Raw genomic sequence first — 17,123 nt, 5'->3', positions numbered from 1 at the left:
CTGATGAGGACTGTCTATGTGATAGAGCTCATAGAGCCCTTAGGAGCAAGCCCTTGGACTCTCAACCACCCAGAGATATCGTGGTTCATCTTCACTACTATAAATCCAAGGAAAAAATATTGCTTTCTACCCAGGACTCCCCCACCATCTGTTTCCAGGATATACAGTTGCAAATTTTTCAGGACTTAGCCCCTTCGACGATTCAAAAATGCAGAGATCTCCAACCTGTTAGAAAGATTCTCCATCAGCACCTTATTCGTTACCGATGGAGGTTCCCTTTTCTACTACAAGTCTTTGCCAAAAATTCCACATACAACGTGAAGACCCTGGCTCAAGGTCAGGAGGTGTTAGCCAAACTGGATATTCTTCCGGAAGCAGCATCAACCCTGTCTCACCTAAGCCCCAGTGCTCCAGACCACCCCTGCCGGTGTGGACCAGAGTGGCCCGTCATCATGGGGGGGATGGGGATCCCACTTGAATATGGAACTCAGCTTTTGGATTTTCCCCTAAAGGCAAGTGGTTTTATATACCACCCTTTGGCATTATGCCTCTACTATAGAGATCTCTAGTCCCTGTTAGAATTAGTTAGTAAAGTTATCTTTCTTATAGGTTTACTGTTCATCTCCTACAGCATTTTTATATGCCATATATTATATACCGTTTATATCTACTATTTAAAACAGGTATTGTCTATTTTCTGTTTCAATTTATAGGTGTTATATAGGGATTTGTTCTTTACCCTTATCGGTATTGTCCTACAATATCCTTTGCAATTTCTGTTTTTCTCTCTGTATAAGCATTATCTGTTTTAGGCTATGTTTCTGCTATTTCACGTAGCATGTAACAATTTTTCTTGTGCATTTTTGTCTGTAATGTTGTTGCTTCCCCTTTTCCCTCCCTCACCCCTTTACCTTTTACCTTCCCTACACTTTCACTTCCCTTCCCCCCTCTACTCCCTCTTTGTATCGACTCCCCTTTTAGGTGACATTTTTCCCTTCCCTAAGGGGTTTTATTTAATATTTCGTTTAGTCCGACTAGTTGGGGGCCAGGACACCCTGTTCATGCTGTGCTCTCATACCACTACCCCCAAGTACCCTTTCTTATCTGCTATCATTCTCAGTTTATTAGTATTTGTCACGGTCCTTATTACAGACCCTCATCAGCAGGGTTTTTGCCCTATTGGGCACTTTTCTCTATTATTTTCTAATTTTTTGTTGCTTTCTTCAGCTCTTTCTTTTTTATTCTTCTCTCTTTCTACTCTATAGTTTGCTCTCTTCTCTGGGGCGGACCTTTGGTAGTCTTTTGGTTTCTCTTTCATTGTTCTGCATCTTATTAATTGGTATCTCATTGGCAGGGCCAGTTCTAGACTTCTAGATACCCTAGGCAAAACTTCTGCATGCGCCCCCCCCCTACACCCCATATTCATTCATTCAGAAAATACACAGTCTCAGGTTTTGTACTTCTGTAGAAGGCACAGGAGCATATGAATGTGTAATATAAAGGTTGGTTAAGGTGGACAGAGAACTTTTCCACTCCTCCCACAAATCTCTTTTTTTGAGGAGACAGTGGTGTATCCCAGTCAGATGACTCGCAGGTTAGGTCTCTGAGCAAGGCTTTACCTTGGATAGTGACAGGAGCAGCAAATCCTAAGGGGTCATACAAGCTGTTTATAACAGACAAGACACCTCTGCGGGTGTAGGGTCTTTCCTCACTGTTCACTTGGAAGGTAAAGGAGTTGGATTTTAAGTCCCATAAGAGTCCGAGACTACGTTGAGCTGGTGGATAATCAGTTCCTAAATCTAAATCCCTTAAGTCACTGGTATGATCTTGAGAAGGGAAGGCTTCCATCACTCCTTTGCTGTTGGAAGCTATTTTGTGAAGCCTGAGATTAGAGCAGGCAAGCATTTCCTGAGCTCTCTTGAGAAGGCTGATTGCTGTCTCATCCGTTGGCATAGATTTTAAACAGTCATCTACATAGACTGTCATGATTGGTGTCTGCGAGTTACCTGTCTCAGGTGATGATCGGGTTTCAACGGAGGCCGGCATGACTGGAATCACAGAGAATGTAAATAGCTCTATTTACAAGACTTGGGTAGCAGTGAAAACTGCCTTTGATGATAAATGACAGGAACTGGAGGGACCGGACTGGGACCGGCAGGAAGACTTGTTGAATTGAACTGAAGAACTGAGAACTTGACTCTGGACTGGAACAACGTGGACTGAATTGATGAGCTTGGAACTTGACTCAGGACTGGAATGTAACAATGGCTGAAGGGAAGTCAGGTAATGCAGAGATGAGGGCTAAACAGGGTAATCTGGAATTACTATGACAAAGGCTAGAACTCAGGTGCAGGCTGGACAGGATAATTGGAAATAACAGGTTTCAGGAAGGATTGGGTAGGTTTGGGAATTTGCAGGCTGGACAGGATAATTGGAAATAACAGGTTTCAGGAAGGATTGGGTAGTTTTGGGAATTTGCAGGCTGGACAGGATAATTGGAAATAACAGGTTTCAGGAAGGATTGGGTAGGTTTGGGAATTTGCAGGCTGGACAGGATAATTGGAAATAACAGGTTTCAGGAAGGATTGGGTAGGTTTGGGAATTTGCAGGCTGGACAGGATAATTGGAAATAACAGGTTTCAGGAAGGATTGGGTAGTTTTGGGAATTTGCAGGCTGGACAGGATAATTGGAAATAACAGGTTTCAGGAAGGATTGGGTAGGTTTGGGAATTTGCAGGCTGGACAGGATAATTGGAAATAACAGGTTTCAGGAAGGATTGGGTAGGTTTGGGAATTTGCAGGCTGGACAGGATAATTGGAAATAACAGGTTTCAGGAAGGAATGGGTAGGTTTGGGAATTTTAGGTTCAGGGAGGGGAGTAGGTAGGTAAAAGGGGCAGGAGTTGATCCACAGCAGGAAGCAAGGCAGGGTGACACGATGCAGGTTTACAGAGTGCCAGGGACCAACCAGGGGTAGGACTAACAGCAGAGCACAGGCCAGGTATGCTGTAACAGGACGTCTGGATGCCAGGTATTACTGTAGCAGGTTTTCGGGATACACCAGAGGTTGCTGTCTGCAGGCTTACTGGATTGCCAGGTTTGGCTGTAACAGGTTTTCTGGAAGCACTGGAGGTTGCTGCCAGCAGATTTACTGGATTGCCAGGTACAGCTGAAACAGGTTTTCTGGATAGCGCCAGGGATTGCTGTAGCAGGATTCAGGGACAGACTTGAATGCATGAACCATACACCACGGGAAGACGAGATGTTCAGGCCCAGAATGCTATCAGGAGAGGATATATATATCATGGGTCTGGCAGCAATTGGTGGATACGGACAGGTGGTCTGGTAGTAGCATTCTGAGTGGTGGAAGGCACAACATGCAGAGGGAGTATTCATCTCTGCAGCTCTGAGAATCAGAACCACACCTGTGATTCCAGTCAGGGCTAGCAGTGCTCACAGACAGAGGAGAGGCCAGGTGCAATAATCAGAGCAAATCCTCCAGGCAAATTACACACACAGATCCATAGGGGAGCTGACAGGGGTAAGTCCCAAGGCAAAAAGGTGACAACTAGACAGGGTCGTGACATAGACAACTTGTGGAAAAAGATTTCTAACATCAGAACCATACTCTAGCTTGCCCCCTTGAGCTGAATGTCTGAGTCCGTAGATGGCAACTGCAGGGGAAGGGCTGTTACCAAAGATGTGTACCCTCATGCGGTACTCTGCAATATCGTTAGAGGGGTCATTGTGGCTGAACCAAAGGAATCTTAGGAAATTCCTGTCACTTTCCCTCACGAGGGAGCAATGAAACATTTGTTGAATGTCAGCTGTGAAGGCAATAGAGTCCTTACAGAAATGTATGAGTACTCCAAGGAGTTTGTTGTTAAGGTCTGGTCCTGTCAGGAGAACATCATTTAAGGAGATGCCTTCGAACTTGGCACTGGCATCAAACACGACTCTGATCTGACCTGGTTTCTTTGGGTGGTATACTCCAAACATTGGTAAGTATACCAGCATTAATCTGTGTCTTTAAGAATGGGAGCTATCTCAGCATGACCGTTCTCAAATATTTTGTCCATGAAAGAGAAGAAGTGATCTTTCATTTCTGGCTTCCTGTGGAAGTTGCGTTTTAGTGAAGAGAAGTGTTTAAATACTTGTTCTCTGTTGTTAGGTAGGTGCCGTATGTGTGTTTTAAAGGGTAGAGATGCAAACCAACTGTTGGCATCATCTTTGACTAGTCCCTTTTTCATTATTTCCAGGAATAGATTGTCCTCTATGGAAATTGCGACTTGGTCATCCCTTTGTGTTCTTTGGAAGACTGTGCAAGCCAAATGTTCCTGGTAGTTTTCACAGATGTGGTTGTCACTAGGAGAGTCTATGACAGTGCAGTGTGGTAGTTCCTTTATGAGGAAGTGATTGTGACATGGTTGAAATAGAGAAGGGCATCTGTTTTCTAAAGTACAGGTAAGGATGCTGTTGACGGTGGCTGGTTTATGCACTTTTCCAAGACATACTTCTCCTATTGTGACCCGTCCTAGGTCTAATCTTTCAGCATAAGGAGCATTGTGTGGACCGTTAATATGACTTCTGACTTTGTGGACTCATAACATATCTCTCCCAATGAGTAGAATTATCTATAGAGTTGTCCCTCATGGGTTCCCTGTGTCTAGAATTCTCTTGTTTGCAAGTTTGCAGTTCACTGTTGACTAGTGGGGGCGCTGCGTAGTGTGTTTGGCTTGTTTCACTGACAAAGTCTGAATGCATGCTTTGTACTGATGAGGTTTGCTGCCTATTTTGGATGCTTGATTGACATATTCTGATGTGCGTTGCAATGAATTCTGCGATCCAAGCTCTGCATCAAGCACACTGATCCTCCTTATATTAAAAAGTTCTGCAGACTCTAAGAATTGTGCTTCGGCAATAGCAGCTGCTGCCTCCTTCTCTGCAGTGAGCTTCTCACTAATTTCGTCTAGGCGTTGTTTCTCCATAACTTTCTGCAACCAGACGTGACCTTTCTGCATCCTGATGTGATCTTTCTGCTTCCAGACGTGATCTCTCTGTCTCTTTCTGCATCCAGACGTAATCTTTCTGCATCCAGACGTGATCTTTCTGCTTCCAGACATGATCTCTCTATTCCTTTCTCTGCTTCTAAACGTGATTTTTCTATTTTCAATTGCATCTCTTGTTCAGCAAACGTGGCCCACACTATTGCAGCTTCCGCTTTTGCGCGTGCTATTATGGCTGCATTGCTGACGGATAAAGATTTGGAGGAACTAGAGACTTGGGACCTTGTTTTGTATGAAGATGTCGTTTTCTGTGACATGATGATGGAATGGAAATGCTTGACTGCTGTATTGTAATGTGCATATAACTGAGCTGACACTGTAGCAGGTCTCTGAGTAGTCAGGGTTTTGGGACTGTTAGGCTGTTTGACTGTGCAGGTACTGTTGTCTTGCCATATGCAGGTGGCTGTACTGACAGTATGAAATTCCTGTGTAGTCAGTGGCGGTACTCCTATTGCTGAGCTGCCATGGTTAGACTGTATAGAATCTCTTGTACTGTCATATGCAGATAGCTCTGGCTGGCAGTGTAACAGATCTGTGAGTCGGTATGTGTCCCACTTGCTGACAGAAAAGTTGCTGACGAAGTCAGATATATGCCTCACACGCTGGGAGCCCGATGTTTTACTGTACTGCCCCGCAGTAAGTGTCTGACAAATTTGGATCAGCCAGCATAACCAATACTCTATCTTCCAATAATCCAGTCAGATGTGATCTGAAGAACTGAGTTTATTATTTTTATAGAGGAACTTGCTTGGATGTACACAGATCGATGCGTACAAACTAGGGATGTGCAGGCTCGGATAGGTTCGAGTTTGCACGTGGAGTTCGGATTTTTCCCTCCAAAAAAACGGAACTCAGAAAGAGACAAAACGTCATCTTACATGGACGAACATCATCATTCCTGGGTTCTTGGGTGAAATCTCTCTCTCCTCTCTCCTCTCTCCTCTCTCCTCTCTCCTCTCTCCTCTCTCCTCTCTCCTCTCTCCTCTCTCCTCTCTTCTCTCTTCTCTCTTCTCTCTTCTCTCTTCTCTCTTCTCTCTTCTCTCTCTCTTCTCTCTCTCTCTCCTTTCTTATAAGGCCTACCTCATGTGGTGGATTTTGGTATTTTCTTTGGTCTTAATTGCTGTCTTAAATCTTAAAAAAGATCACACATTTTTTTTTATACAGAATTGACCTTTTATATTTGTTGTTTTTTATGTTTATGATTATGAATGTTATTGTCTGTTATTTCTTGTGATTGTTCAAATAAGAAGTGTTTTACAAAAAATAAATAATAATAAATACAACAGATTCGGTCCTGTTACTGAATTGAACTAACTAATTGGAGCTGACATTGCTTTAGGTCACAGGGGTGGGAAATAAGCGGCTCTCCAGCTATTGTTGAACTACAAATCCCAACAGTCCTTGCAACATTTTTCGCATGGCCACAAAGAAAAACTGTGGCAGGGCATGCTGGGATATGTAGTTTTACATTGCCCACCCCTACGTTAGGAGCAGGGCCAGCTGCTATAGCAAATAATGAAACTGCCCATCTAAAAGTTGGCTGCAGTGGCCAGCGATGTGAATCTTTGCTGAAAGTCATAGCTTATTACATAAGGATTCGACTACATGACAGTCTAGCCGGCAGGTTTTATTTCCTTTATTTTTAAATCAGTAATCACAGTTTAGTAAAATGCCACCTAACCTTTCTTATACTGCAAACTAATCTCTAGCTTCTGTATAACAAGTGGGAAAAGTAACATTTTTAAGTTTCCAATGTTGTTTCAGACTGACAATCAGTATAGGTGGATTGATAATTGGAAGCTTCGATACACAAAATGGGCTGCTGAGGAACCGAAGAACAACAACGCCTGCGTTTATATGGATGTAGACAGTCAGTGGAAGACAACATCTTGTGATGAGAATTATACTTCAATTTGTAAGCAATCCAAAGGTAAGATGCTCATAATCCACAGAAAACGTTATGTACAATCAGAAAATTAAAATCTGTTTGAATGTAGCCAATTAGAGCACTGAAACTGTTACAGGTTTAGAGCATCCTGTAGCCAATAAGAGTATTCTTAAGGTGGGTATCCACTTGCCGATTAAAATGAGCGATTGAACGATATCGTTATCGTTCAATCGCTCGTTAATCGTGCACAAATTGGGCATGAAAATGTCAGAAACGACCAGCGATGCGCGCTCCCGCTGGTCGTTTCCAACATCAATCATCGCCTGAACATGCTGGCCAATCTGCCGATAACGACAGATTGACCATGTTCAGGGATGAGGAAGGGTGCCTACACTGAATGACAGAGTTCAGTGTATGCACTACAAGGGAAGAGGAACGACTGTACGATTACAATGTTGTAATCGTACTGTCGTTCCACTATCTGCTAGTGGATATACGCACCTTTACTGTTACAAGGATAGAGCATCATGTAGCCAATAAGAGTATTTTTTACTGTTACAAGGATAGAGCACCCTGTAGCCAATCAGAGGCTTGAAACAGTCATGTGGCTCGATCATTCTGTAGCAAATAAAGCACTGAAAATGTGAGGGCATCCTGCAGCCAATCACAGCACTGAATCAATCACAGGGCTCAAGCATCCTGCACTAGCATCAGAGCACTAGAACTGTTACAGGGCTAGAAAAATTTGTAGCCAATTAGAGCACAGTGGCATACAGAACTAGAGCATTCGGCAGCCAATCAGAGCACTAGAAATACCACAGGCCAAGAGCATCCTGTAGCCAAATATATCACTGGGACCATCACAGAGCTAGAGAATCCTGTAGCCCATCAGAACACTGAAGCTGTCATAAGGTTATAGCATCCTGTGCCTAATTAGAGCATTATAAACAGTTCATAGAGCTAAAACAACCTAAAAGCTTAGAGCCTTATAATTCACAAACTGGTGTTAAGAGACAAAGTAAACAGAAACAGTCACTAAAATATATGCATTAAATGTTTCTTTATGGAACTAAGGGCCTAATTCAATGCAGATTCCCAATGATTGGAAATCTGCGCAAGGCTCGTGACCCGTTCTGCACATGTGCAGAACGGGTCTGCAATCCCGCACACAGACTGCCAGCAGACTGTCAGTGCATGCGTGCAGCTTTGCAATTGCAGTCCTTGCAGAATCAGGCCCTAAGCTCATAAAATTAGATTACTGTCACAGAACATCTGGTAAAGGCAATCTATGACTAATTATATGTACTTATTTATGCATATAGCTGTTGCTCCCACGGAACCACCACAAAAGCCTGGAAAATGCCCAGAATCAGAGTCTGAGGCCTGGATACCCTTCCGTGGCCATTGCTATCTTTTTAAATCATCTTTCTCCAGAAACTGGGCTGAATCATCCTTGGAATGTCTCCGGCTTGGTAAGCAGTAGTAATATCTATAGGGCCCCTTTCACACTGTGCTTAAAGTGGTCCTAGAGAATTGGTGGAACTTACAAAAAAGGGCGTGGTCTCAATAGAAAGGGACATGGTCACACAATAGTATTTCCAATTCAAATTACGCCACACAGTAGCATAATCTTTATTCACTTTACACCACATAGTAGTGTCCCTTATTCATGTATGACACACAGCAGTGCCCCTTTTACACAATGCTCACATTTGTGCCCCTTATACACAATGCCCACAGTAGTAGTGCCTCTTATACAATGCCCACTGTAGTGGTGCCCCATATGCAGTGCCCCTTATGCCCCCAGTAGTGGTAGTGCCCCTTATACAGTGTCCCCAGTGGTAGTGCCCCTTATGCAGAGCCCACAGTAGTGGTAGCTCCCCTTATGCAGTGCCCCCAGTAGTGATAGTGCCCCTTATGCAGTGCCCCCAGTAGTGGTAGTGCCCCCAGTAGTGGTAGTGCCCCTTTTGCAGTGCCCACAGTGGTAGTGCCCCTTATGCAGAGACCACAGTAGTGATAGTGCCCCTTATACAATGCCCCATTAGTAATCCCCCTGTAATAGTGCCCACAGTAGTAGTGCCTCTTATGCAGTGCCCTCAGCAGCGGTGCCCCTTATGCAGTGCTCCTAGTAGTGGTAGTGCCACTGCAGTGTCCACAATGATAGTGCCCCTTATGCAGAGCGCACAGTAGTGGTAGTGCCCCTTATGCAGTGCCCTCAGTAGTGGTAGTGCCCCTTCAGTCCCCTCAGTAGTGGTGCCCCTTACGCAGAGCCCCCTAATGGGAGTGCCCTCTATGCAATGCCCCCATTAGTAATCATCCTGTAGTAGTTCCCCTAGTAGTAATGCCCCCTGTAGTAGTGCCACCAATAGTAATGCCACCAATAGTAATGCCCCCTGAGTAATGCCACCAGTAGTAGTGCCCCCTGAGTAATGTCCCCAATAGTAATGCCCCCTGAGTAATGCCCCCAATAGTAAAGTCCCATGAGTAATGCCCCCAGTAGTAGTGCCCAGAGTAATGCCCCCAGTAGTAGTGCCCCAGTAGTAATGCCACATATAGTGAAGCCGCTTAATAATAAAAAAAAAACTAATACTTACCTTAATATCCGCTCCCGCATCTGCTGCCATCTGGTCCAGGTGGCTGCTCCTCTAACTATGGGAGAGACGTCATGACTTCTCTCCCATAGTGCACTGTGGGAGCTGGAAGCCGGAGCTCAGGGGTGAGCTCCAGCCTCCGGCTGGCGCTGTGGGGAGGGAGCTGGGTGCCCGCTGGTAACAATATCTCAGCAGGCGCCCAGCAAATGGAGCCTTCCAGCGGTGCCGAGCTAAAGTGGGTCGGAGGAGGTGGAACTGGTTCCGTCTCCAAATAGAAGTGATGGAAGAACCCAGTTTCGGCCCAATTTAACCCCTGATTACACACATCTGTAATACTTTGCAAGACTGCGAAAACATCAGTAACATCGAGTACAATCAGAGCCTCACACACACTTGCACAAGGTCTATCTTAAAAATTGCTAACCTTCCGGTATGAGAGTGAGATCGCAAGCAGCGTATGCCATCGCAGTGAATAATTTACTGGCACACCTCCAGTGAAGCACAGTGAAGCATGGTGGAGGTTCCTTGCAAGTTTGGGGCTGCATTACAGCAAATGGAGTTGGGGATTTAGTCTGGATTAATGATGTCCTCAATGCTGAGAAATACAAGTAGGTACTTATCCATCATACAATACCATCAGGGAGGCTTCTGTAGGCTCCAAATTTATTCTGCAGCAGGACAACGACCCCAAACATACAGCCAATGTCATTAACAACTAGGCATGTGCACCGGACCATTTTGGCTGAATTTGGATTTGGCTCTGGTCCGTCGTCTGGTTTTGGATTTGGATTTGCCAAACTTGCCATGACTGGATTTGGATTTGGATATTTTACAAAAATGTACAAAAAAAAGCTAAAAATCACACAATTTGGGCTATTTTTTGTTCCTAGAGTATTATTAACCTCAATACCATTAATTACCAGTCATTTACAGTCAATTTAGACCAACTCACAGCTCGCAAAATTGTTAGCACCATTATTGGCCAAAGGTTGCAATGAGCTGGCTGGTTACTAAGCGACAGAGCAGCGTCACTGACACCGCAATTTAAAGCACATCTATGAAACATTACCACAGAGTAGTGGCAGAAATGAAAGGTAGAGCAAGATGGAATTGTCTTTGGGCCCTAAGTGGTGATACAGTCAGCAGAGTCACAGTACACAGTAGGCTATGGCACAAGGAGTCACAGTGCTTGTATACACAGAGAACTATTGCCCAAGGAGTCACAGTGCTTATACACACAGAGGGCTATTGTTAAAGGAGTCACAGTGCTTATACACACAGAGGGCTATTGTTCAAGGAGTCACAGTGCTTGTACACACAGATGACTATTGCCCAAGGAGTCACAGTGCTTATACACATGGAGGGCTATTGTTCAATTAGTCACAGTGCTTATACACACAGAGAGAACTCACGGTGCTTATACACACAGAGGGCTATTGTTCAAGGAGTCACAGTGCTTATACACACAGAGGGCTATTGCCCAAGGAGTCACGGTGCTTATACACACAGAGGGCTATTGCCCAAGGAGTCAAGGTGCTTATACACACAATGACTATTGCCCAAGGAGTCACGGTGCTTATACACACAGAGGGCTATTGCCCAAGGAGTCACGGTGCTTATACACATAGATGACTATTGCCCAAGGAGTCACGGTGCTTATACACTCAGAAAGCTATTGCTCAAGGAGTCACAGTGCTTATACACACAGAGGGCTATTGCCCAAGGAGTCACGGTGCTTATACACACAGAGGACTATTGCCCAAGGAGTCACGGTGCTTATACACACAGAGGGCTATTGCCCAAGGAGTCACGGTGCTTATACACACAGAGGACTATTGCCCAAAGAGTCACGGTGCTTATACAACAAAACAGAAAAAAGCACCAACTGATGCTACACAGGCGCTGATATGAGTATGTTGTCCAAGAAACTACTAAAACCGGGATAGTCACTCAATACCAAAACATATATACAATAAACAAAAAGTAGTGCTAGAAATGTTAGAACATAAAAATTATAAAGACAAGGTATAGCATGCGTCTACATATCAAAAATATACAATTTATTCATATACGTAAATGATTGTGCCAAAGAGTAAAAAATACAGAAAATTAATTTCTGTTCAGTAGAAAGGACACTGATCTCACCCACAAGTTTTAGTCAATACTTTGCTTGAATATGCACAGCTCCTGAAGGAAAAACACTTAGGATGCCAAAATAAACACCATAGGATAGTCCGCTGTATATAGATGGTAATGATCACCGATTGACGGATGTCCCTTTTAGATGTTGATCATCCAGTAATAGTCTGCGTCCTCAAAAGATACGGTGTTCATATATGGTAATGTCCCAAATTGTAGTATGCAGGCTTACTCCCAGTATGTTGGTCCTTTAAGGCTCCATATGATTAGGATAGTGCAATAGTCCATTAAGGTTTCTCCAATATGTACAGTAGTATAGAAAAGTTGGGGTGATGATCCTTGGTGGCCCTACCGTGTTTCCCTGCCCCAAAGTGCAGCTTTTTCAAAGGTACTGTACCACACCTGCCTAAAACTTTAGCACAAACAATGAACCAGAAGGCGCTAGAATCTCCCTTCGAAGTTCTTGAAATCATACTCGATCTTAGTATATACGTTGTATGTAATTCTTCTTTTTCCCAGAGTTGATAGTAGAATGTTTAGAAACAGTCTTTTCTTAACCAAATATGTAATGTTGTTGGTCTGGAAAAAACCCGCTGACCAAGGAAAACACCCAACACAAAAGACCAATAAGGCCATATATTAGTATAAATACCAATAATTTTTATTTTATTTTTTTTTAAATACGTATAAAATTCTTACATAAAATAGCCAATCAATCATTGACACCTTTTGAGTTTGAGGGAGTGTTGACAATAAACCCACTATCACCCTTGGGTGTGAGCTCAAATAGCGGGGTCCTCTCAGAGGTAATGGGATATGACGGCTTTGAATAACCTCGGGGTCTGCTAGTGGAGATGTTGCCCATAGCAACCAATTAGATTCTACTTTACATTTATCTAGCACCTTCTAGGTGGTAATAGCTAGAATCTGATTGGTTGCTATGGGCAACATCACCACTTCTAAAAACACGCACTTTAGTGAATCCTGTATACATCTAGGACGCACCAGGAGACTGCTGATTAATTTGATATGCAACACTTGTATATCTGTATATATGTGTGTGACTGAGCTTGTAGACGGAACTTGTTGTGGAAAAAAAGCAGCGGCCATCGGATCATAGCCCTTCGTATGCTGATTTAGAGACTCAGGGCCTGATTCAGCAAGTAATGCATGAATGCAGGCGCACGCAATCGGTCAATTGTTGCCTCCTGCGCATGCATCGCATTGTACGTGCACGTACTAACTACTGCGATGGGAACTGCGTTTGCAGAGGTTGCGCAGACCCAGAGCACAGTGAGTGACAGGAAGTGCTGTTTGTGGGGGGTGGTCTGGCAAACGCAGGCCTGTGCGTTTGGATGGCTTTTTTAGGGGTGTGCATATTTAAGCCCTTGTGGCGACGGACGAAGCCTGAGGTCTAGTTCCACGCAGGAAGTGGCAGAAATCCTGCGTGAAGTCAAATCAACCACTATTATGCTAATGTGTTTGATGGTTCTCGATGTTACCGATGTTTCCGCTGTCTTGCGTGGTATTACAGGACGCACGTTAAGGGAAGTGGCTGGTATTGTGTATTACTAGGCGTCTACTTATTCTGCGTGCATATGCATTTATTAGCATATACTCGCAGCGGATGGTTGCATGCGTCTGCATCTGTGCGTTCCTTGCTGAATCAGTTCCTCACTCGCACGCAGATATACAAGTGTCGCTTATCAAATTAATCAGCAGTCTCCTGGTGCTTCCTAGTCACATCCCATTGCGACTGAGACGTATTTTCAGCAAAAAAAAAGATTCCCGGCGCTAGTAGAATCTCACAGGATCTTGTGCACCGAGTGGGGCTGTTTGGCGCAACTGAAGTAAAGATGTGCGAGGACACATCTGTAAAAACAAATGTATTAAACTCCCCATCGCCTGATGAGTGTTCTCTCCTAACAGTGCAGGGTAAATCATCAACCATAGTCACAATGAAATAATGACACAGAGACTTGTATAAGGGGAAAGGAAGGTCAGCTTTATTTAATTTTAAACTAATTAAACTATTTAATGTATAACTGAACTAACTAATAGAATAAGAGAGAAAGACAGACAAAGTATGGTGGCGCAGAAAGAACGGCCCCACAATGCAAGGTCACCAACTGCATACTCACACTGATCTTCTAAATGGGAGACGAGCAGCCAGCCCATTACCACACCCAAGGTATCCACCTCCCACCCCAATGACACGACGTGAGGCACACCTGGTTAGGTGGTTGCCGCTGACCCCAGTAGGGTAAAATCAGCCTAAGCCATGTATTGGAAGGGAGAGCACCTCAAGCTCCAAAGACAGATGGCAACTGCTACCATTCTTTCCCGCCAAAAGAAAAGCCGACACCAAACAACTTAATGAATAAGGGAGGGAGGGCGGGAAACAGCCAACCAGAGAAATTTCTATAAAATGGCTGCCAAGCAGCAACTCTGAAATAGCACTGACCCACTCTCTGCCAATCCTATAGGCTAACCAAACCTAACCCCACCCCACAACACTACCTCACTAAACAACTAGCCCCTTCTTGTCTAGTGACCAACACCCACAGGCTCGGGTGTTTACTTTAACTCCTTGCATATGAAATGCACTCCGTCCTAATTATTGTTGTTTGAGGGCAGGTACAATCCAGTGAGTTAAAATATCTAGGTAAGCAAAATTATGCACTGTAAAATTTATTATGTGTTAATATTTGGGAATTTTTTTTTTTTTTAGGAGGCAATTTACTTTCAGTTGAAGATTCAGTTGAGTCAGATTTCATATTCCACCATCTTGAGAAACTCCAGGACAGAAAAAGGTCGTTCTGGGTGGGACTTTATAAGAATGTAGAAGGTACAGTAGCCTTTCTGAGACATTGCTAATTTAATGTTGCATATCAGTGTTTTTTTGCACATCTTGAAATAACACAAGCTGGCCAATCATGCCACGCGACATGAGTTGCAATAGGATCTGTGTCCAATTTGGCCAAACTGGTAGGTTGTACTAGTTTAGGCTGTGTTGACCATGTGTCCAACATTATGTTACCTTCTGGCTTTACTGGGACCTGTTAGTGAGTTTGGAAGACCACATGCATGGGTTGATAGTTGACATATTACAATCTTGTTTACCAACATGCCCAATAGTATTTTCAAGTGAATTTTATCAAGATTAATTATCAAGAGATAATTTTGCTATTACAGTCCCTCTTTTGTTCTGAAAGATGCACTTTCCTTTTGTGAACTGGACTTTGAGGTTTGTCCCCATAACTGGTACATAAAGCACATCTTGGATTTCTGTGATTTTAGTTTTAGTTCCTATATTCAAGCGAGTAGTGACTTTCCCATCTTTTGTTGCTCTAAGCACTTCATTTTCTATTCCTTTGATCACACGTGGTCAGTAAAATGAACCACTCTTTATTGAAGCTGAAATGTCTAGTTGCACCTGAGTCAATATATCAACAAAGTTTTCTGTGACACTTAAAACTGACTTATCTTTGTTGTTGCACTTTTTACTTTGCATAGAATTCACATTCTTCAGTTTACATTCAAATGCTTTGTGCCCTATTTTATGACATACAAAACACCTGCACCTAAATTTTCTGGGCTTCTCAAATTTAATGTGTAGTACAGTTGTGTCCTCTTGCATCTTTGCTATGTACGCGGCAAATTGCACCATACGTGGAGCGAGGCATGCGCCCATGAGCGGATACGTACACTGCATTCACACCTGCAACTCCATAGGATGGCATGGTGCGATCGCCGTGCGCGCCATAGAGTACCATAGCGTAAACTGCAGCGAGTAATCACATGGTGCGATGCATGTGTACATTTCTATCACAATCGGCAAGGATGTAAGAGGACACATTTGTAGCCATATCAGCACTTAACTGGCACACACTCCTGGAACTGTAACAGTTTTGTTCTGACAATACATGTAGTTAACTTTGCTGTGTTAGCTTCTAGCCAGGTGCAGCAAAATGCTTTGGGTCCTCCACACACACACATTGCAAATAAGGGAGTTTGTGCGCATGCCATAGGTGCATGCCGAAAAAGTAGACGTAGTCTTGTGGGGAACGGGCCGTGTCTTCAAAGCACACAGGGTATCAGTAGCACCATATAATGCTCAGTGTTGCAGTAATCACCATATAATATAGCGAGCATTACTATGACCACCATATAATACAGAGAACATCGCAGTCCCCACCATTTAATACAATGACCATTGACGTAACTGCCAAATAATGCAGAGAACATTGAAGTGACCACCATATAATACAGAGAGCATCGCAGTGATCACCATACAATACACAGACCATCAATGCCCACCATAAACTGCCAAGAGCATCACAATGACTGTCTGATAATGAAGAGAGTGTTGCGATGAGCACCATATAAAGCAGACCATCAATATTCGCCATATAATGTTGAAAGCATCACAGTGACCGCCAGATAATGCAGAAACCATTAGTGACCCATATATAAGTTATACATCCCTCACACACAAATATACATAAAATGAATACACCAGCCTCCACACACGCACTACATTAATACATCACCCCCACCACAGACAGAATTAAAACACACATCAACGGCCCTCACCCCCAGAAAATATACACCCCTCCCCATTGCAAAAATATACCAGTCCCCTAGATAACACTAAAACACTTACTTGTCCAGAAAGAAGAGCTATGTGGTCCCTGTTGAGCTCCATGACACAGGAAAGTAGAGACAGAACTAGACCGGAGAAGAAGGAGCGGGACTCTAGGTTAGGGGACGGGGTCTCTGGCAAGGATAGGATGGTGTAGAAGAATAGACAGAGGACAGGAGGCGACAGGGACACAGGGTTAGGGGGTGGGGTCTTGGTCAGGGATAGGAGGGTGTAGTACAATAGACAGAGGAGAGGAGAGGTGGGGGCTCTAGTGAAGGAGCTGAGGGAGACGGATTATGTACATAAATTTTCACACTAGTGTAGAGTGACAAGTAGAGGATATGAATGGGAGGGGCTTTGTCCTCTATTCCAGCAGGACCGCCTCCAACTTCATTACGGCCCGTGGCCAGCCGCAGCGTATTGTATTAAGTCATTTTGACTCATTATTAGTACTGTACTGCTCTCTGATAATGCTGCTGGCCCCTTTATTGCCGTGGCCCCGTGCAAAGCACACTACTGGTACTGCCGCTCAAATTTAGGTGTTAAGTTCTGTAGCATTGACATAGCGATCTCCTCATCATCTGCTTGGCTTTCTACAAACATTAACTGCTGGGATAATTTTGTCAATGTAGTCACTGATACTTGTGCATTTATTCAACTTGGTATTATACAGTACAGCCTCATAATTCTTCTCATCAGACCCCAGTTCTCATATGCTGCCTGCAGTGCTGTCCACATGTCTTTGGCTGACATTTTCTCATTTATGATAGCATACATGTGTTATTCAACATGTAA

General features: G+C 43.8%; 1 protein-coding gene across 1 annotated transcript in view; it reads left to right on the top strand.

Moving 5' to 3' along the window:
• LOC148517455 (macrophage mannose receptor 1-like) overlaps positions 1 to 17,123 on the top strand; it is a 241,604-nt gene that overhangs the window by 198,718 nt on the left and 25,763 nt on the right. The window contains exons 25-27 of the mRNA XM_088478643.1: positions 6,830 to 6,995; positions 8,276 to 8,425; positions 14,415 to 14,531. Coding sequence (XP_088334769.1) covers positions 6,830 to 6,995; positions 8,276 to 8,425; positions 14,415 to 14,531 — 433 coding nt within the window. The remainder of the gene's footprint in view (positions 1 to 6,829; positions 6,996 to 8,275; positions 8,426 to 14,414; positions 14,532 to 17,123) is intronic.

This window comes from Taudactylus pleione, unplaced genomic scaffold (assembly GCF_031769625.1).
Source record: "Taudactylus pleione unplaced genomic scaffold, aTauple2 ptg000216l, whole genome shotgun sequence".
Classification (NCBI taxonomy): domain Eukaryota; kingdom Metazoa; phylum Chordata; class Amphibia; order Anura; family Myobatrachidae; genus Taudactylus; species Taudactylus pleione.
The sequence above is the reverse complement of the archived record's forward strand: the minus strand, read 5'-3'. Positions and strand labels throughout refer to the sequence as shown.